At 48.4% G+C, this 22155-nt stretch overlaps 1 protein-coding gene across 1 annotated transcript in view; it reads right to left on the reverse strand.

Annotated features, from left to right (window-relative positions):
• Positions 1–21073, reverse strand: part of bfsp1 (beaded filament structural protein 1) — a 32802-nt gene extending 11729 nt beyond the window's left edge. The window contains exons 1-4 of the mRNA XM_078405946.1: positions 20651–21073; positions 14866–14926; positions 11005–11100; positions 7390–7479 (exon numbers count right to left, since the gene is read on the reverse strand). Coding sequence (XP_078262072.1) covers positions 7390–7479; positions 11005–11100; positions 14866–14926; positions 20651–21009 — 606 coding nt within the window. The 5' untranslated portion in view covers positions 21010–21073. The remainder of the gene's footprint in view (positions 1–7389; positions 7480–11004; positions 11101–14865; positions 14927–20650) is intronic.
• Positions 21074–22155: the final 1082 nt, after the last annotated feature.

Here is a 22155-nt window from a genome sequence, read left to right on the forward strand (position 1 = left end):
ATATTTTTAAGGCAGGGATAGATAGATTCTTGATCAGTATGGGTGTCAGGGGTTATGGGGAGAAGGCAGGAGAGTGGGGTTGAGAGGGAGAGATAAATCAGCCATGATTGAATGGCGGAGTAGACTTGATGGGCCGAATGGTCCTATAACTTATGAACATGAACTAAATTTGATGTGCAGTCTCAGCCCTAACTAATCTCTTTTATGCTTTTAGACAATAGACAATAGACAATAGACAATAGGTGCAGGAGTAGGCCATTCGGCCCTTCGAGCCAGCACCAGCATTCAATGTGATCATGGCCGATCATTCTCAATCAGTATCCCGTTCCTGCCTTCTCCCCATACCCCCTGACTCCGCTATCCTTAAGAGCTCTATCTAGTTCTCTCTTGAATGCATTCAGAGAATTGGCCTCCACTGCCTTCTGAGGCAGAGAATTCCACAGATTTACAACTCTCTGACTGAAAAAGTTTTTCCTCATCTCCGTTCTAAATGGCCTACCCCCTATTCTTAAACTATGGCCCCTGGTTCTGGACTCCCCCAACATTGGGAACATGTTTCCTGCCTCTAACGTGTCCAACCCCTTAATAATCTTATACGTTTCGATAAGATCTCCTCTCATCCTTCTAAATTCCAGTGTACACAAGCCTAGTCGCTCCAGTCTTTCAACATATGATAGTCCCGCCATTCCGGGAATTAACCTTTTAATAAGGTTTTTTCTATCATTGGACACAGAAGTCAGATTTTAAATAACACTGCAGTAGTGACCTTTACATGATTATAAAATGAAATCCAGATGCCATTTAATGGCAGAGAATGCATTTAATCTTCATGTATGGAACAAAAACAATATTGAAGAGTATTCTTTTCCTCTTTCATAATAAAATATGTTGGAACGGACGCCCAGAGCAAACTGATGTGAGATGAACAGCTTTCTGACAGTCTGCCGAGCGATTTGAACGAGTTATGTGGAATTTGCACAATCGTTACACAGAGGACGTAAGAAAATAACTGCAGATGCTGGTACAAATCGAAGGAATTTATTTCACAAAATGCTGGAGTAACTCAGCGGGTCAGGCAGCATCTCAGGAGAGAAGGGATGGGTGACATTTCTGGTCGAGACCCTTCAGTCTGAAGAAGGGTCTCGACCCGAAGCGCCACCCGTTCCTTCTCTCCTGAGATGCTGCCTGATCTGCTGAGTTACTCCAGCATTTTGTGAAATAATTACACAGAGGCTTGCACGGTGGCGCAGCGGTAGAGTTGCTGCCTCACAGCGCCAGAGACCCGGGTTCCATCCTGACCACTGGTGCTGTCCGTACGTAGTTTGTACGTTACATACATAGAAAACAGGTGCAGGAAGAAGCCATTTGGCCCTTCGAGCCAGCACCGCCATTCATTGCGATCATGGCTGATCATCCACAATCAGTAACCCGTGCCTGCCTTCTCCACATATCCCTTGATTCCACTAGCCCCTCGAGCTCTATCCAACTCTCTTTTAAATTCACCCAATGAATCGGCCTCCACTGCCCTCTGTGGCAGAGAATTCCACAAATTCACGACTCTCTGGGTGAAAAAGTTTCTCCTCACCTCAGTTTTAAATGGCCTCGCCTTTATCCTTAGACTGTGTGTGTGTCCTGGTTCTGGACTCGCCCAACATTGGGAACATTTTTCCTGCATCCTGCTTGTCCAGTCCTTTTATAATTTTATACGTAGACGATTAATTTCACATCACACACGGTCACCTTTTTCCCGTGACCTTGTGTGTTTTCCCCGGGCGCTCCGGTTTCCTCCCACATTCCCAAGAACGTGTTTGTAGATTAATTGGCCTGTGTAAATTGTCGCCAGTGTGTCGGATAGAGCTAGTGCACAGGGTGATCGCTGGTTAGTCGCGGACTCATTGGGTCAAAGGGTCTTTTTCCACGGTGTATCTCTCATATGTTGAAAGACTGGAGCGACTAGGCTTGTACACACTGGAATTTAGAAGGATGAGAGGAGACCTTATCGAAACGTATAAGATTATTAAGGGGTTGGACACGTTAGAGGCAGGAAACATGTTCCCAATGTTGGGGGAGTCCAGAACAAGGGGCCACAGTTTAAGAATAAGGGGTAGGCCATTTAGAACTGAGATGAGGAAAAACTTTTTCAGTCAGAGAGTTGTGAATCTGTGGAATTCTCTGCCTCAGAAGGCAGTGGAGGCCAATTCCCTGAATGCATTCAAGATGGAGCTAGATAGAGCTCTTAAGGATAGCGGAGTCAGGGGGTATGGGGAGAAGGCAGGAACGGGGTACTGATTGAGAATGATCAGCCATGATCACATTGAATGGCGGAGCTGGCTCGAAGGGCCGAATGGCCTCCTCCTGCACCTATTGTCTATTGTCTATTGTCTATTGTCTATTGAACAAAACTAAATTCTGCAAGGTAACAGAGGAGAGCTCGATACAATTTAGACTTTAGAGATACAGCATGGAAACAGGCCCTTTGGCCCATCGAGTCCACGCTGACCAGTGACCATTCCCTCCACTAGCACTATGCTACACACTAGTCAAGTCAAGTCAATTTTATTTGTATAGCACATTTAAAAAACAACCCACGTTGACCAAAGTGCTGTACATCAATTCAGGTACTAAGAAACGAACATACAATGGCCACAAACATAACAGCACATACATAAACAGTTCACAGCGCCCCCTCAGAGGGCCACAAACGCTAGGGAGTAGAAATAGGTTTTGAGCCTGGACTTAAAGGAGTCGATGGAGGGGGCAGTTCTGATGGGGAGAGGGATGCTGTTCCACAGTCTAGGAGCTGCAACCGCAAAAGCGCGGTCACCCCTGAGCTTAAGCCTAGATCGCGGGATAGTCAGTAGCCCCAAGTCGGCCGACCTGAGGGACCTGGAGATAGAGTGGTGGGTTAGAAGATTTTTGATATAGGGTGGGAAGGCCTGTTTAGGGCTTTGTATGTGAATAGGAGGAGCTTGAAGTTGATTCTGTACTGTACTGGGAGCCAGTGGAGAGAGGCCAGAATCAGGGTGATTCTAGGGACAATTTGCAATTTACACAAGCCAATTAACCTCCAAACCTGCACGTCTTTGGAGTGTGGGAGGAAACCGGAGCACCCGGAGAAAACCCACGTGGTCACAGGGAGAACGTACAAACTCCGTACAGACAGCACCTGTAGTCGGGATGGAACCCGGGTCCCTGCCACTGTGATGCAGCAACTCTACGCTATGCCTGGGTTGCCTGGGTTTCAGCACTTAAGCTACAGAGAGAGGTTGAACAGGTTGGGTCTTTATTCTTTGGAGCGTAGAAGGTTGAGGGGGGATTTGATAGAGGTTTTAAAATTTTTGAGAGGGACGGACAGAGTTGACGTGGGTAGGCTTTTCCCTTTGAGAGTGGGGAAGATTCCAACAAGGGGACATAGCTTCAGAATTGAGGGACAAAAGTTTAGGGGTAACATGAGGGGTAACTTCTTTACTCAGAGGGTGGTGGCTGTATGGAATGGGCTTCCGGTGGAAGTGGTGGAGGCAGGCTCGATTTTATTATTTAAGAGTAAATTGGATAGGTATATGGATAAGAGGGGATTGGAGGGTTATGGTCTGAGTGCAGGTAAATGAGACTAGGTCAGGGAGAGTGGTCGGCGTGGACTGGTGGGGCCGAACGGGCCTGTTTCCGTGCTGTAGTTGTTATATGGTTATATGCGTCCTCTTTGCCATTTGACGTTATATTTTTAAGAAGGCAGAGGAGCTAATCTTTCAAGAACAATAATAAAAAATTAATCCTCGAATATCAGCTTTAATGGGTATTGAGTCTTGAGTCACTTACACATTTACTGGCTGACACGCACACACATTGAGACAAATAGCCAAGGAAGAATAATAAAAAGAAATTAAATAGTAATAAAAATGACCAGGCTTTTTTCGATAATGTACTTGTGCCCAAGGTAGTTTAGCGCCATCTAGTGCACAGTCCAAAAACACAGCTACATTGCACATTCACCAGAAACTGTGGTCAAACAGCAATATTACTGCAATAAAAATTTCAAATGCCTTTTTGGAAGGGCATTATCAAACAAAATTTGAAACATAGACTTCAGGGAGATATCATGCATAGAGGTGCAAGACCAGTCAAACAGGCAGGTTTTAAGGAATGTCTTAAAAGTTTAAAGATGTTTTGTTACACAGAGGGTGGTGGGTGCCTGGAACATGCTGCCAGGGGTAGTTTAGTTTAGTTTAGTTTAGTTTAGTTTAGTTTAGTTTAGTTTAGTTTAGTTCAGAGATACAGCGTAGAAACAGGCCCTTCGGCCCAACGGGTCCGCGCCGACCAGCGATCCCCACACACTAACACTATCCTACACCCACTAGGGACAATTTTTACATTTACACCAAGCCAATTAGCCTACAAACCTGCGCGTCTTTGGAGTGTGGGAGGAAACCGAAGATCTCGGAGAAAACCCACGCGGGTCACGGGGGGAACGTACAAACTCCGTACAGACGGCGCCCGTAGTCGGGATGGAACCTGAGTCTCAGGCGCTGCATTCGCTGTAAGGCAGCAACTCTACCGCTGCGCCACCGTGACCGCTCTCGGTGGTGGAGGCAGATATGATAGTGGTGTTTAAGAGGCTTTTGGATAGGCGTTTGGACATGGAGTGAACGGAGGGATATAGTTCATTTAATTGAACTCTGTATCTCCCCCTCTCGGACGACTGTACTATTGTATACATTGATGGTAAATCTGGATTGCTGGAAATTTGGATCGCTTACAAAATGACGTTTGTCACTGTACCTCGGTACACATGATAATAATAAACCTAAACCTAATGTGCAGGCAGATGAGATTAGTTCACCTTGGCATTATGTGGGTGAAGGCATTGTGTGCTGAAGGGCCTGTTCCTGTGCTGGCCTGTTCAATGTGCATGAGTTGCTTGTGCAAGGGGCAGCACAGTGGCACAGTGGTTTCCTCCCACACTCCAAAGACATAGAAACATAGAGCATAGGTGCAGGAGGAGGGCATTTGGCCCTTCCAGCCAGTACCGCCATTCATTGTGATCATGGCTGATCATCCACAATCAGTAACCCGTGCCTGCCTGATTGTGGATGTGACCTGGGGCGACTAGGCTTGTATACACTGGAATTTAGAAGGATGAGAGGGGATCTTATCGAAACATATAAGATTATTAAGGGGTTGGGCACGTTAGAGGCAGGAAACATGTTCCCAATGTTGGGGGAGTCCAGAACCGGGGGTCACAGTTTAAGAATAATGGGTAGGCCATTTAGAACGGAGATGAGGAAAAACTTTTTCAGTCAGAGAGTTGTGAATCTGTGGAATTCTCTGCCTCAGAAGGCAGTGGAGGCCAATTCTCTGAATGCATTCAAGAGAGAGCTAGATAGAGCTCTTAAGGATAGCGGAGTCAGGGGGTATGGGGAGAAGGCAGGAACGGGGTACTGATTGAGAATGATCGAATGGCCTACTCCTGCACCTATTGTCTATTGTCTATTGTGGGTTTGTAGGTGCATTGGTTTGGTAAAATTGTAAATTGTCCCTGGTGTGTGTGTGGAATAGTGTCACCGTGTGGGGAAAGGTGGTCGGCGTGGATTTGCAGAGAGTTCCTTCGTTCCAATGTTTAGCTTATCAAGTTTAACCCAGGTTTTCTAGATATACTTTACATACTGTTTCAATGGCCTTAATTTTATGTCCCGTCTCCGTTACTAACTGGGGCCACATAGTCATTGTGTCGTAGAATCATACCAGCATGGAAACAGGCCCTTCGGCCCAACTTGCCCACGCCGACCAACATGCCCCATCTACACTAGTCCCACCTGCCTGCGTCTGGCCCATATCCCCCCAAAAAATTTCCACACATTGCTAAAAAAGAGGGATAAACAGAAGATGGTAGATGCGCTCGGCGGGTCAGGCAGCGTCTGGGGAGGGAGCTGCAGAGTTAAACTCCACTCTTCTTGCACTCCTGCTCCACCCTCATCTGAGAGATGATCCATCAAAGGGGCTAATCTTCTCTGACAAGATCTCCGAGAAGATGGACTCCTCTGACAGAGTCATACAGCACAGAAACAGGTCCTTCGGCCAAACGTGCCTATGGGTGCTGAGGTTGAGGAATTCACTGCTATTGGGCGGTCACGGTGGCACAGCGGTAGATTTGCTGCCTTACAGCGAATGCAGCGCCGGGGACCTGGGTTCGATCCCGACTACGGGCGCCGTCTGTACGGAGTTTGTACGTTCTACCCATGACCTGCGTGGGTTTTTTCTCCGAGATCTTCGGTTTCCTCCCACACTCCAAAGACGTACAGCTTTGTAGATATATTGGCTTGGTAAATGTGAAAATTGTCACCGGTGGGTATAGGATAGTGTTAAGTGTGCGGGGATCACTGGTCGGCACGGACCCGGTGGGCCGCAATGGCCTGTAACCTCGCTGTATCTCTAAACTAAGCTAAACTACACTAAACTAAACTAAACTAGACGGCTGTGGAATACCTAACAAGACATTAGGTATTTATAAGGCAGAGATTGATAGGTTCTTGAGTAGGAAGGGGGTAGAAAGGAGAGAGGGCATGAGAATGGGCTTGAGGGATAAATAGATCAGCCATAGACAATAGACAATAGACAATAGGTGCAGGAGGAGGCCATTCGGCCCTTCGAGCCAGCACCACCATTCAATCTGATCATGGCCGATCATTCTCAATCAGTACCCCGTTCCTGCCTTCTCCCCATACCCCCTGACTCCGCTATCCTTAAGAGCTCTATCCAGCTCTCTCTTGAATGCATTCAGAAAATTGGCCTCCACTGCCTTCTGAGGCAGAGAATTCCACAGATTCACAACTCTCTGACTGAAAAAGTTTTTCCTCATCTCCGATCTAAATGGCCTACCCCTTATTCTTAAACTGTGGCCCCTGGTTCTGGACTCCCCCAACATTGGGAACATGTTTCCTGCCTCTAACGTGTCCAACCCCTTAATAATCTTATACGTTTCGATAAGATCCCCTCTCATCCTTCTAAATTCCAGTGTACACAAGCCTAGTCGCTCCAGTCTTTCCACATATGACAGTCCCGCCATTCCGGGAATTAACCTAGTAAACCTACGCTGCACGCCCTCAATAGCATAGTGAATGGAGGAGTAGACTCGATGGGCTGAATGGCCTAATTCTGCTCCAATGTCTTATGCTGACCAAGCTCCATCTACATTATACAAATAAAATTGACTTGACTTGACTTGACATTAGTCCTACCTCCCGCGTTTGTCCCTTATCCTTCCGAAACCTTTCCTATCCGTGTACCCGACATCAAACCAACACATGATATTTTTTAAACATTGGAGATTACGAATGGCATGTTGGGAAAGGCACAAAGATCATTTCCTTCCGCTCCACAGGCAATGCAGGTTACCTCATAGCTTAACGGCATCGGGGTGTCGCGACTGGTGGGCTGGTGGACTTGCTTGAGGACATCCATGTAACTCTGAATCTCAGACAGATTCTGTGGAGAGAGAAGACCGGAGAAATGGATCAGAACGTGAAACGCACTTGGCCTGAAATAGTCTCAGGACTGAAATTTCAACAATACGACACGATACGGTGGAACTTTATTTATCCCAGGAGGGAAATTGATCTGCCGACAGTCATAAAACACAACAAGATACACGAAACATGACATTAAAGTGTCGAATGGAAAGGACTGGGGGCGTGCAAACATAGAAACATAGAAAATAGGTGCAGGAGTAGGCCATTCGGCCCTTCGAGCCTGCACCGCCATTCAATATGATCATGGCTGATCATCCAACTCAGTAACCTGTACCTGCCTTCTCTCCATACCCCCTGATCCCTTTAGCCACAAGGGCCACATCTAACTCCCTCTTAAATATAGCCAATGAACTGGCCTCAACTACCTTCTGTGGCAGAGAATTCCACAGATTCACCACTCTCTGTGTGAAAAACACTTTCTCATCTCGGTCCTAAAAGACTTCCCCCTTATCCTTAAACTGTGACCTCTTGTTCAAAGATTGGGAAGGGGGAGTGGTGGGGATGGGGGGGGGGGGGGGGGGGGGGGGTCAGTCTCAGTTGGAGGAACCCATGGTGTAGAAACATTGTGGAAGAATTAAGAAAATATAGAAATTCTCATTCTTGACCTTTAGAAAAAAAGAATCTTGTCGAATTTCAGGATCACGTTGCTTCTCCAAACAAGAATGATGTTTCATTCCACAAATTTCAGAATTTAGAATAAACTAGACCAAGAGGACCCGCTGGGCCCAAACCTCTCCTGCATTGATACAGCACCCTCTCCTCCCCCCTCCCCTCCTGACCCCCTCACCCCTCTCCCTCCCTCCCTCCATCCCCCTCCCCCCTTCCCCAAAAGATTTAAATATCATCTCAATTTTCAGCCCGTTTGAATTATCGTCTTATAACATTATTCCTTTCTATCTAATCAGGATTGGGACAGGACATTGTGATAGACTAATTAGAGTTGATGTCTACAGCAGGCATGTACGTACTCTCAGTCCATCGGGTAATGAGTCTGAAGAAGGGTCCCGACCTGAAACGTCACCTATCCAGAATCTCCAGAAGCAAAGATCGGCGGATCCTGGTTTATACCAAACATAGACACAAAGTGCTGGCGTAACTCAGTGAGCCAGGCAGCGTCTCTGGAGACCACACTCTGGAAACGTTTCCGATTGGGGCCCTTCGTCTGACATTTTCTCCGGGTGCTCCGGTTTCCCCACACACTTCAAAGATGTGCAGGTTTGTAGGTTGCATAAGAAGGAACTGCAGATGCTGGTTTAACCCGAAGATAGACACAAAATGCTGGAGTAACTCAGCGGGTCAGGCAGCATCTCTGGAGAGAAGGAATGGGTGACCTTTCTGGTCGAGACCCTTCTTCAGTCTGATGTCAGGGGAGAGGGAGATTCATAGATAAGAAAGTGTAAGGTGTGGAAATAGGACAAATTAGCTTTGGTAAAATTCTCCCTAGCAGGAGCAGTGGATGTTCATTTGCCAGCCAGCAAGGATCCAGGCACAATAAGATGAATGCCCTCATTCTGTCTCGTTGGTTTGCTATTCCAGGATTTATTTTGCCTAAGGATAAAGTGTCAACATCAATCCTTCATGACTCAGCTGCTCACAACTTTTGCAAGAACGTCCTACAGAAGAATTACAAATTTCTAAGTGGGCTCAGATCAAATGCTGTTTTTGGTTTCTTATACATCTTTCATTAAAAAAACATCAGAAAACATGAAAGGGTTCAGAGAAGATTTACGAGGATGTTGCCAGGACTAGAGGGTGTGAGCTACAGGGAGAGGTTGTGCAGGCTGGGTCTCTATTCCATGGAGCGCAGGAGGATGAGGGGAGATCTTATAGAGATGTACAAAATCATGGGAGGAATAGATCGGGTAGATGCACAGAGTCTTTTACCCAGAGTAGGGGAATCGAGGACCAGAGGACATAGGTTTAAGGTGAAGGGGAAATGATTTAATAGGAATCCGAGGGGTAACTTTTCCACACAGAGGGTGGTGGGTGTATGGAACAAGCTGCCAGAGGAGGTAGTTGAGGCTGGGACTATCCCATCGTTTGCGGCTCGCTAGCAGTCTGTTCGTCTTTTTTCCTTTTTTTTTTGTTGTGTGTCGGTGTTGGGATGTTTTTTTTTTGGTTGTGTATGTGTGGGCGGATGGTGGTGTGGGTGGGGGGGGTGGGGGAAACCTTTCTCTTTTAGGTATCTTCCTCACGGCACGGGGTGCGGCTCGGCCGCGGGACCTAACATCGCCCGGTGCGGCTCGGCCGCTGGACTTAACAGTGCCCGGTGCGGCTTGGCCGCGGAGCCTTCCATCGCCCGGCGCGGCTCGGCCGTGGGGCCTAACATCGCCTGGTGCGGCTCGGCCGCTGGACTTAACAGTGCCCGGTGCGGCTTGGCCGCGGAGCCTTCCATCGCCCGGTGCGGCTCGGCCGCGGGGCCTAACATCCCTGGTGCGGCTCGGCCACTGGACCTAACAGTGCCCGGTGCGGCTCGGCCGCGGGGCCTAACATCGCCCGGCGCGGCTCGGCCGCGGGACTTTTCATCGCTGGTGCGGCTCGGCCGCTGGACTTAACATTGCCCGGTGCGGCTCGGCCGCAGGGACTTCCATCCCCTTGCGGGGACTGTGCGGGGTCGGTCGGGGGACGAGCTGTCTGTCCGTGGGCGTGGGGAAGAGAGTTTTGTTGCCTCCATCACAGTGAGGGGGTGTTTGGAGTCACTGTGATGGATGTTTGTGTTGGGGTCATGTGTCTTGTGTTCTTTTTGTGTGTGACTGCTATGTAGTTTCGTTCGGTACCTTGGTACCGAATGACAAATAAAGCTCTGTTGAATCTGTTAAGAAACAGTTAGGCAGGTACATGGATAGGACAGGTTTGGAGGGTTATGGACCAAGCGCAGGCAGGTGGGACTAGGGTAGCTGAGACATTGTTGGCCGGTGTGGGCGAGTTGGGCCGAAGGGCCTGTTTCCACACTGTGTCACTCCATGACTCTAAGACTCTAAATTCAGAATCAAGGGGACCCGAAGGCACACAGGGAAACTGAGGTCTACTCTCGAGTATTCCAGCCAGGTAACAATGGAAAAATAGAAGGAACTGCAGATGCTGCTTTACAGCGAAGATAGACACAAAATGTGTATACTCCGGAATTTAGAAGGATGAGAGGGGATGTTATTGAAACATATAAGATTATTAAGGGATTGGACACGTTAGAGGCAGGAAACATGTTCCCGATGTTGGGGGAGTCCAGAACCAGGGGCCACAGTTTAAGAATAAGGGGTAGGCCATTTAGCACGGAGATGAGGAAAAACCTTTTCAGTCAGAGAGTTGTGGGTCAGACAGCATCTCTGGAGAATAGGGGCAAGTGACATTTCGGGGCGAGACTACTTCTTCGGACCCTACTGTCTACTGCCTGACTCGTTGAGTTCCACCAGCAGTTTGGCGTTGCTTACCGACACCGGGCGGGAACAAGTGATTGCTGGAAGATTGATTACATGGGACGTACCTTCATGTTTCTCTCTTTGGTGGTGTCGATGTCTTCCTGCAGGAACTGCGTACGGACCTGGAGCTCCAGGTTCTTCAACAAGGCTTCGTTGGTGTCCTGTGGGGAAGGTCAGACCTTCGTGACATTTTGCATAGACGTGAAGGTTCATTCATGACAGTGATAAACAGGCCTCACACTGACCAATTACAAGTTGTAGACTGTAAAACTCAAACAGGATTAGACAATAAAAACACGGGAAGGGTGCTTCCAAAAGCTCATGATTTCAGAGATAGGGGACATTATCTCAAGTGATAGAGTAGTGTAGGAAAATGACTGCAGATGCTGGTACAAATCTAAGGTATTTATTCACAAAGTGCTGGAGTAACTCAGCAAGTCAGGCAGCATCTCAGGAGAGAAGGAATGGGTGGCGTTTTGGGTCGGGACCCTTCTTCAGACTGATATGATGGGATATATCGCATGGAACCAAAGTTCCTTCACTTGGAAACAATACGGTTTGATAGAACGGGCGGCGGTAGAGTTGCCGCCTTTCAGCGAATGCAGCGCCGGAGACCCGTGTTCGATCCCGACTACGGGTGCTGTCAGTACAGAGTTTGCACGTTCTCCCCGTGACCTGCGTTGGTTTTCTCCAAGATCTTCGGTTTCCCCCCACACTCCAAAGACGTGCAGGTTTGTAGGTTAATTGGCTTGGTGTAAATGTAAAAATTGTCCCTAGTGTGTGTAGGATAGTGTTAGTGTGCGGGGATCGCTGGTCGGCGCGGACCCGGTGGGCCGAAAGGGCCTGTTTCCGCGCTGTATCTCTAAACTAAACTGTATTTATCCCAGGAGGGAAATTGATCTGCCAAAAGTCATAAAAACACAAAATACATGAAACATGAAATTAAAGTGACGAGTGGAAAGGATTGGGGTGGAGGGGGGAGGGGGGAGATGGGGGAAGGGAGTCAGTCTCAGTCTGTCCCACGACAGAAGGGGGAGATGTTGAACTTTCTTCAAATGGACTTTATGTGAAATCTTTGCACTCTGTTTTGCATTCTTTATTTCTGCACTCCGGGTGGCTTGTGTACTTTGTTTACCTATTATGTTGTTCTGCAAGCAAGTAGGACTATCATTGTTCTATCTGGGACATATGACAATAAAATACTCTGACTCCTCTTGCCTCTCTTGACAGCATTCATTTATCGTCTTTTTTTTTGGACTGGATAGATTGCCAAACGAAAGCCTTTCACTGGAGCTCGGTGCACGTGACAATAATGATTTTTTAGATTTAGAGATACAGTGCGGAAACAGGCCCTTCGGCCCACCGAGTCCGCGCCGCCCAGCGATCCCCGCACACTAACACTATCCTACACACACTAGGTACAATTTTTACATTTGCCCAGCCAATTAACCTACATACCTGCACGTCTTTGGAGTGTGGGAGGAAACCGAAGATCTCGGAGAAAACCCACGCAGGTCACGGGGAGAACGTACAAACTCCGTACAGACGGCGCCCATAGTCAGGATCGAACCTGAGTCTCCAGCGCTGCATTCGCTGTAAGGCAGCAACTCTACCGCTGCGCCACCATGCCACAGCACGGTGTTTGTTTGTTTGTTTGTGAACAGACAAACAAACAAATATAAATGGACACCGACCGTGTCATCTTTCCCCAGAGCAACCAATCATTGGCCATGTGCCTAAGGTCCTGGTCATGCTATCAATACTCATATCATGGTCTTCGGCTCGTTGGTCGGCCGGACCGGGAGGGAGCCTGGAGGTGTGGGGCGAGAGGAGCAAGGGCCGGTAGGAGACAATAACTGCAGATGCTGGTACAAATCGAAGGTATTTATTCACAAAATGATGGAGTAACTCAGCAGGTCAGGCAGCATCTCAGGAGAGAAGGAATGGGTGACGTTTCGGGTCGAGACCCTTCTTCAGACTGATGTCAGTGGAGACAGGAAGATAGAGGGAGATCTGGGAAGGGGAGGGGAAGAGAGGGACAGAGGAGCTATCTAAAGTTGGAGAAGTCGATGTTCATACCACTGGGCTGCAAGCTGCCCAGGCGAAATATGAGGTGCTGTACCTCCAATTTCCGGTGGGCCTCACTATGGCACTGGAGGAGGCCCATGACAGAAAGGTCAGACTGGGAATGGGAGGGGGAGTTGAAGTGCTCAGCCACCGGAAGATCAGATTGGTCAATGCGGACCGAGCGCAGGTGTTGAGCGAAGCGATCGCCGAGCCTGTGCTTGGTTTCGCCGATGTAAATAAGTTGACATCTGGAGCAGCGGATGCAATAGATGAGGTTGGAGGAGGTGCAGGTGAACCTCTGTCTCACCTGGAAAGACTGTTTGAGTCCTTGGATGGAGTTGAGGGGGGAGGTGAAGGGACAGGTGTTGCCTTACCCGGTCGGAGGGTGGGCCGGGTTAATGCCCCAGCGATATTCAAGGTCGGCTGCAGGGGGCGCCCCCTTCCTAAGTTGAGGCAGGACGTCCTTGCTATTGAGGCAGTGCAGCGTAGGTTCACCAGGTTAATCCCCGGGATGGCAGGACTGTCATATGAGGGGAGGGGAGTGGAGGGATGTGGGTTTGCGGGAACCGCTCCAGTGCATCGAGCGCGCGGGACGACTGGACTTTGGACTTTGAATAAATGCCGCCAAAAATGGCGGCGCCCTCGTGTGTAATAAATGCAACAATAATTTCACTGCACGGTTGCAGATGTGACACATGCATCACCGTGGACGCTGGAGCGCATAACCGCGGTGAAGATGTTGCAGATGTGACAATAGACAGATGTTGTAGATGTGACAATAGACAATAGGTGCAGGAGGAGGCCATTCGGCCCTTCGAGCCAGCACCGCCATTCAATGTGATCATGGCTGATCATTCTCAATCAGTACCCCGTTCCTGCCTTCTCCCCATACACCCTGACTCCGTTATCCTTAAGAGCTCTATCTAGCTCTCTCTTGAATGCATTCAGAGAATTGGCCTCCACTGCCTTCTGAGGCAGAGAATTCCACAGATTTACAACTCTCTGACTGAAAAGCTTTTTCCTCGACTCCGTTCTAAATGGCCTAATTGAGCTGAGAGAGGCAAAGTTTAAAAGAGACTAAACCAAGTGGACCCGTTGGGGCCAAACCTCTCCTGCATTGGTGCAGCACCCTCTCCAAAGCCCCCCCCCCCCCTCCACTCTCCTCCGGTCCCCTCCTTCCCCTCGCCCCCATCCCGAATAAACGGGACTTTTGGTATATAGATGCAGGGGGCAAGTATTTTTACAGAGGGTGGTGGGTACCTGGAACGGCTGCCAGGGGTGGTGGTTCAGGCATATGCAATAGTGGCATTTAAGAGACTTATGGACAAGCGCATGGATATGCAGGGAATGGAGGAATAGGGATTATGTGTGCAGGCAGGTAAAGGTTGGTTTCAGAATCATTTTCGACACAGACAATAGACAATAGGTGCAGGAGGAGGCCATTCGGCCCTTCGAGCCAGCACCGCCATTCAATGTGATCATGGCTGATCATTCTCAATCAGTACCCCGTTTCTGCCTTCTCCCCATACCCCCTGACTCCGCTATCCTTAAGAGCTCTATCCAGCTCTCTCTTGAATGCATTCAGAGAATTGGTCTCCACTGCCTTCTGAGGCAGAGAATTCCACAGATTCACAACTCTCTGACTGAAAAAGTTTTTCCTCATCTCAGTTCTAAATGGCCTGCCCCCTTATTCTTAAACTGTGGCCCCTGGTTCTGGACTCCCCCAACATTGGGAACATGTTTCCTGCCTCTAACGTGTCCAACCCCTTAATAATCGTATACGTTTCGATAAGACGCATGCATCACCATGGACGCTGGAGCGCATAACGGCGGTGAAGTGCGAATGTGAACGGGCTCACCTTCACCAAGGTCGCAACAGTGTCCTGCAACTTCTCTTGATGCTCGCACTCCGTCCTGTAGCTGGAAGGAGGAATAAGAGGTTAGAAGCACAGCGTCTGCCCCACACAGTCATCGGAGGGTTCCCGACCCAAAAAACGTCACCCATTCCTTCTCTCCCAAGATGCTGACTGACCCGCTGAGTTACTCCAGCATTTTGTGTCTACCGTAGGTCGTTTTACCCCTGGTACACATAAATAAACAGAACTCCATCGAGAAGGCCAATTTAAGAGGGATATAGATGTGGCCCTTGTGGCTAAAGGGATCAGGGGGTATGGAGAGAAGGCAGGTACGGGATACTGAGTTGGATGATCAACCATGATCATATTGAATGGCGGTGCGTACAGGCTCGAAGGGCCGAATGGCCTACTCCTGCACCTATTTTCTGTGTTTCTATGTTTCTAAAACCACAGGAACTCAAGAATGTTCCATTTTAACCATCGTGTACAAAATCAGTTGGCGAGTGATACAGTGTGGAAACAGGCCCTTCGGCCCAACATGCCCATCTACACTGGTCCCACTTGCCCGCGTTTGGCCCATATCCCTCCAAACCTGTCCTATCCATGTACCTGTACAACCGTTTCTTAAATGTTGGGATAGTCCCTGCCCCAACTACCTCCTCTGTAATCAATTGTTCCCATTACTCTTTAGTGACGTTCTACAGCAGAGGAACATTTGTAAGACCATTTCCTATGTTTGGTTTAATGTAGGCACAGAGAGGATTACATCGACAATGTACTTAAAATGGCCATTTTACATACAAATCCCGCCTGCCCATTCCCACCAACAATGCTGCCCTTCAGGTTCCTCCAGCACGCTGTGTTTTGCACTAAGATGGCAACGTCTTAGGTCACACAGTTGTAGAGTTGCTGCCTTAAAACGCCAATTTCCTGGGTTCGATCCCGACTACGGGTGCTGTCTGTACGGAGTTTGTACGTTCTCCCCGTGACCTGCGCGGGTTTTCTCCGGGTGCTCCGGTTTCCTCCCACACTCCAAAGGACAGACAGGTTTGCAGGTTGATTGGCTTCGGTAAAGATTGTAAATTGTCCCTAGTATGTAGGATAGTGTAAGTATACGGGGCGATCGCTGGTCAGTACAGACTCGGTGGGCCAAAGGGCCTGTTACAATAGACAATAGAAAATAGGTGCAGGAGAAGGCCATTCGGCCCTTCGAGCCAGCACCGCCATTCAATGTGATCATGGCTGATCATTCTCAATCAGTACCCCGTTCCTGCCTTCTCCCCATACCCCCTGACTCCGCTATCCTTAAGAGCTCTATCTAGCTCTCTCTTGAATGTATTCAGAGAATTGGCCTCCACTGCCTTCTGAGGCAGAGAATTCCACAGATTCACAACTCTCTGACTGAAAAAGTTTTTCCTCATCTCAGTTCTAAATGGCCTACCCCTTATTCTTAAACTGTGGCCCCTGGTTCTGGACTCCCCCAACATTGGGAACATGTTTCCTGCCTCTAACGTGTGCAACCCCTTAATAATTTTATACGTTTCGATAAGATCCCCTCTCATCCTTCTAAATTCCAGTGTATACAAAGCTAGTCGCTCCAGTCTTTCAACATACGACTGTCCGGCCATTCCGGGAATTAACCTAATAAACCTACGCTGCACGCCCTCAATAGCAAGAATATCCTTCCTCAAATTTGGAGACCAAAACTGCACACAGTACTCCAGGTGCGGTCGCACTAGGGCCCTGTACAACTGCCGAAGGACCTCTTTCTGCGCTGTTTCTGCGCTATATCTCTACACTAAACCACTCTAATCTGCAGTTCCAGTTTCTCCTGCATACAAAAAAAGTAGTTCACTGTACTCTCTTAGTACACGTGATATCAAAGAAGCCTTTCAACCACTGAAATTAATAATTGACTGAGCACCAAGCACCATTTGCAGAAATGTTGATAATTCTGCCACATTTTTAACGCACAAGTGTGTCCTTACACATACGTTGAAGGTCCCAACTTAAAGTCTGAGATTAATTTACATCAACTATCAACAACGATTTCTTGATCTCCCCTCTCTCAATGTGCATACAATTGTGCACGGTGGCGCAGCGGTAGAGTTGCTGCCCCGCAGCGCCGGAGACCCGGGTTCGATCCTGACTACGGGCGCTGTCTGTACGGAGTTTGTACGTTCTCCCCGTGACCTCCGCGGGTTTTCTCCGAGATCTTCGGTTTCCTCCCACACTCCAAAGACGTACAGGTTTGTAGATTAATTGGCTTGGTAAATGTTAAAAATTGTCCCTAGTGGGTGTAGGATAGTGTTAATGTGCGGGGATCGCTGGTCGGTGCGGACCCGGTGGGCCGAAAGGGCCTGTTTCCGCGCTGTATCTCTAAGCTAAACTAAAACTAATCAGGCTGTCCACAGTGTACGGATGGATACAGGATAAGGGGGATAACATTTAGCGCAAGATAGTCTAGTAAAGTCTGATTAATGATCCTAGACCTTGAGAACTTATTTATTGTCCCCTTCAATCTCGTTGATTAAATGTCTTTGAACTAATTTTTCAACTTAAAGGGAATTTAAAGCAACAATAAAAATTCAATCAAACTGTTCAGTAGGGAGATAAAGTTAGTCTTAAACCACCAGTTGTTGCTTTTAGGCTATGATGTGGATTTATTTCAATAGTGACTTCAACAAGTCGACAGAGTTTGACTTCTGCCATTAATCATATCTGAATAATATTTTGGTTTTGCCTCTTTCTTTGAAGCCCTGGGGTGTAAAACCGTTCTACAAACCAAACTGAATTTATTTTCTTTCTTTTTTTTGTGCAACTGACTCTTATTAGTAATAAAAACAGTAAGTGCTGGAAACACCCCCATTGTCATGGGATCAGTGCATAGTCCGCAGAGAGAGAACAGGAGTTCATGTTTCAGGTCAAGAACACGCAGTGCTGGAGCAACTCAGTGGGCCAGGCAGCGTCTTCCTTAGGAAGTTCGGCATGTCCACCTACAACTCTCACCAACTTCTACAGATGCGCCGTAGAAGGCATTTCATCAGGATGCGTTGCAGCTCGGTTTGGGAACAGCTCCGTCCAAGACCACAAGAAATTGCAGGGAATTGTGGACGCAGCCCAGACCATCACACAAACCAACCTCCCTTCCATCGACTCCATCTACACCTCACGCTGCCTCGGCAAGGCCAGCAGCATCATCAAGGACCAGTCTCACCCCGGCCACTCCCTCTTCTCCCCTCTCCCATCGGGCAAGAGGTACAGAAGTGTGAAAACGCACACCTCCAGGTTCAGGGACAGTTTCTTCCCGGCTGTTGTCAGACAACTGAACCATCCCACCACAACCAGAGAGCAGTGCTGAACTACTATCTACCTCATTGGTGACCCTCGGACTATCCTTGATCGGGCTTTGCTGGCTTTACCTTGCACTAAACGTTATTCCCTTATCATGTATCAGTACACTGTGAATAGCTCGATTGTAATCACGTATTGTCTTTCTGCTGACTGGTTAGAGGTGCAACAAAAGCTTTTCACTGTACCTCGGTACACGTGAACCATCACAACTAAACTGAACTGAACTGAACTAAACTGAATAAATTAAACTGAACTGATCTCTGGAGGACATGGATAGAAAACGTTTCGAGTCAGGACCCTTCTTCAGATTGATACATGTCCCTTTGCAAGGCTTCTTTCTGCAACACTCCCCACCATTGATTCCATCTACACTTCACGCTGCCTCGAAAACGCAACCATCTTCTCCCCGCTCCCGTCGGGCAGAAGGTGCAGAAGTTTGAAATCGCGCACCACCAGACTCAGGATCAGCTTCTTCCCCTCTGTTATCAGGCTTCTGAACACTCCTTCCATAAGCTAGGGTGCTGTCCGATTCACCTCTACCCCATTGCTGACAATAGACAAAAGACAATAGGTGCAGGAGGAGGCCATTCGGCCCTTCGAGCCAGCACCGCCATTCAATGTGATCATGGCTGATCATTCTCAATCAGTACCCCGTTCCTGCCCCTCAAGGCAAACTCAAGTACAATAGGTAGAGCAAAGAGGAAGATACAGAGTGCAGGATATAGTTCTCAGCGTTGCAACATGTTAGTTCCAGAGACAAAGTCCAGTGTCAGTTCCAGAGACAAAGTTCATATGTTGAAAGACTGGAGCGACTAGGCTTGTATACACTGGAATTTAGAAGGAGGAGAGGGGATCTTATCGAAACGTATAAGATTATTAAGGGGTTGGACACGTTAGAGGCAGGAAACATGTTCCCAATGTTGGGGGAGTCCAGAACCAGGGGCCACGGTTTAAGAATAAGGGGTCGGCCATTTAGAACGGTGATGAGGAAAAACTTTTTCAGTCAGAGAGTTGTGAATCTGTGGAATTCTCTGCCTCAGAAGGCAGTGGAGACAAAGTCTCTGAATGCATTCAAGAGAGAGCTAGATAGAGCTCTTAAGGGTAGCGGATTCAGGGGGTATGGGGAGAAGGCAGGAACGGGGTACTGATTGAGAATGATCAGCCATGATCACATTGAATGGCGGTGCCTGCTCGAAGGGCCGAATGGCCTCCTCCAGCACCTATTGTCTATTGTCTATTGTACAAAGAGACTCATGGCATCATCCCCAGTAACATATCTCACTTCATTCAATCCCACACCCAGAAAGTCACAAGACAGTCCTCAGGGCACTTCATTTATACTAGAATTAGAGCAAACAAAAATGGCTGCCTACAGTCACTCTATCCATGGACTGACTATCCCAGACTGGAACATCCTTCCTGACACCACCAGATGTGTGCACCAACCTTGTCAACTGTTCAAGTCACAGCTCGACAACTTGGACATGGATCGTCTTACCAAACTTGCCCACATAAAAATCTAAATAACCCTTTTGCAACCAGTACCCACGCGAGCGAGACCTGCAGGAGATAGACCAGCCATTGGCGGTTGTGTAGTAGAAAACAGAAACAGAAACTGAAACAGGGTGGAACCCGGGTCTCTAGCACTGCGAGGCGGCAACTCTACCGCTGCTCCACCCGTAGAGTTTGTGTGGCTGACTCCTGTGCACCACTCCTGCATTAGCGAATCCTTACTGTTCTACTTCGTGATCCGATCAGGTAATTATACCTACATATAATGGCCCTGTCGAGTTGCAATCCTAGCGTCCCTCACCGAGCTGGAAACTTCTTTTTTTCCTTTAGGGCTCCATTTTTTTTCTTGTTAACCTTTTAGCTTGGGGCTTTCCTGTACCTTTCTAGGCTAACCTCCAAACCGCTGCCTCCATGTTGTGCTTCGTGGTCCGGTACCTGTTGTACCTTTGTTGTGACTCTGGACGGACCACAAGTACACGTGTTTAAAAGGTTATCATGCTGGAGCTTAAATCCAGGCTGTTTATTCCGTGGCCACCTGGAACCAGAGTGGCCGCCTAATCACCTCATTCTCTTAAATAGACGTTACTACACAGGCAAACAAAGTAGTCCTTGTATAAGAAGATAACTGCAGATGCTGGTACAAATCGAAGGTTTTTAGTCACAAAATGCTGGAGTAACTCAGCAGGTCAGGCAGCATCTTGGGAGAGAAGGAATGGGTGACGTTTCGGGTCGAGACCCTTCTTCAGACTGATGTCAGGGGGGCGGGACAAAGGAAGGATATAGGTGGAGACAGGAAGATAGAGGGAGATCTGGGAAGGAGGAGGGGACGGGAGGGACAGAGGAACTATCTAAAGTTGTCCTTGTGATCTAAAGTAGTCCTTGTGATACAACAAAGTAGTCCCTGCAATATCACAACACTTACCCGGTGCGATAGTCATCCAGGGCTTTCTGTGCCTCCTTCAGCTCCTGCTCCAGACAGTTCAGTTCATCGTGGAGGTCCCAGATCCTCTGCTGGTTCTGCTTGATCTGCTGGCCGAACACCTCCTCCAGACCCGAGAGCTCTTTGACCTGCCGCAAGCTCTCCAGCTGCCTCCCCAGCGAGGTGCCTCTCTGGTCAAAGGTGCGTGTGCGGTTGATGTATCTGCTGAAGCGCACGTTGAACTCTTCCACGCTCTGCAGGCAGCTGCTGGTGGACACGTCCTTGCTGCCCCGAGCTCTGGGCACGTCCGGTCTCCCATCTCTCGCCTCGCCCGCCTCCCAAGAGTCGAGAGGCTCGGCCATTCTGAGGGTGAGGTCAGCTCTCTCTCTCTCTCTCTCTCTCTCTCTCTCTCCGCACCCGATGGCAAGACTGTGGATCAGAGCGGATGCATTGGGAAGTCCTCCCTCTGCTGCAACGCACCAACGGTATTTGAAGGGCCAGCCGACACCTTCCTGCTGGAATAAATACATTTCCAGGCAGTGGCGAGCAACAGGACACACACACTCCCCCACCTTTGTCCGGCCTTCCAGCTCTTTTCCATTGCATTGTCAGTAAATTAATTGTGGATGGATGGAGCGTTTCACTGCACACGCGGATTAATAAAGTGCCTTCACAAAACAGGCACAGAAACTTCCACAGGCTCACACAGTCAGCACAACTGCCCCAAACCTGCAGACTGCGCCCGATTTATTTGTTGGTAATAACAGTCACAATGTGTTGCTCAGCACTCCGTAGAATTCAGTAAACACTGAATAAGCGAAATGATTGGAGTGCGTGTCAACAAAGAGCGGTGGTTTTAGTTCGGCTTAGTTTAGTTTAGTTGGGGGCGTCCAGAACCAGGGGGCCACACAGTCTAAGAATAAGGGGGGGGAGGACATTTAAAACACATGAGGCGAGAAGAAACTTTTAGTTAACACTATCCTACACACGCTAGGGACAATTTACACTTATACCAAGCCAATTAACATACAAACCTGCACGTCTTTGGAGTGTGGGAGGTAAACCGAAGAACTAAGAATAAAGGGGAGGCCATTTAAAACTGAGGTGAGAAGAAACTTTTTCACCCAGAGAGTTGAGAATTTGTGGAATTCTCTGCCACAGAGGGCAGTGGAGGCCAATTCACTGGATGGATTTAAAAGAGAGTTAGATAGAGCTCTAGGGGCTAGCAGAATCAAGGGATATGGGGAGAAGGCAGGCACGGGTTACTGATTATGGATGATCAGCCATGATCTCCATGAATGGCGGTTCTGGCTCGAAGGGCCAAATGGCCTCCTACTGCACCTATTTTCTATGTTTCTATGTTAAACACAGCGTGCCATCCAGCGATCCCCGCACACTAACACTATCTCACACACACACACTCACACACACACACACACACACACACACAACACACACACACACACTCACACACACACACACACACACACACACACACACACACACAC

Source organism: Rhinoraja longicauda, chromosome 9 (genome assembly GCF_053455715.1).
Source record: "Rhinoraja longicauda isolate Sanriku21f chromosome 9, sRhiLon1.1, whole genome shotgun sequence".
Taxonomy (NCBI): Eukaryota; Metazoa; Chordata; class Chondrichthyes; order Rajiformes; family Arhynchobatidae; genus Rhinoraja; species Rhinoraja longicauda.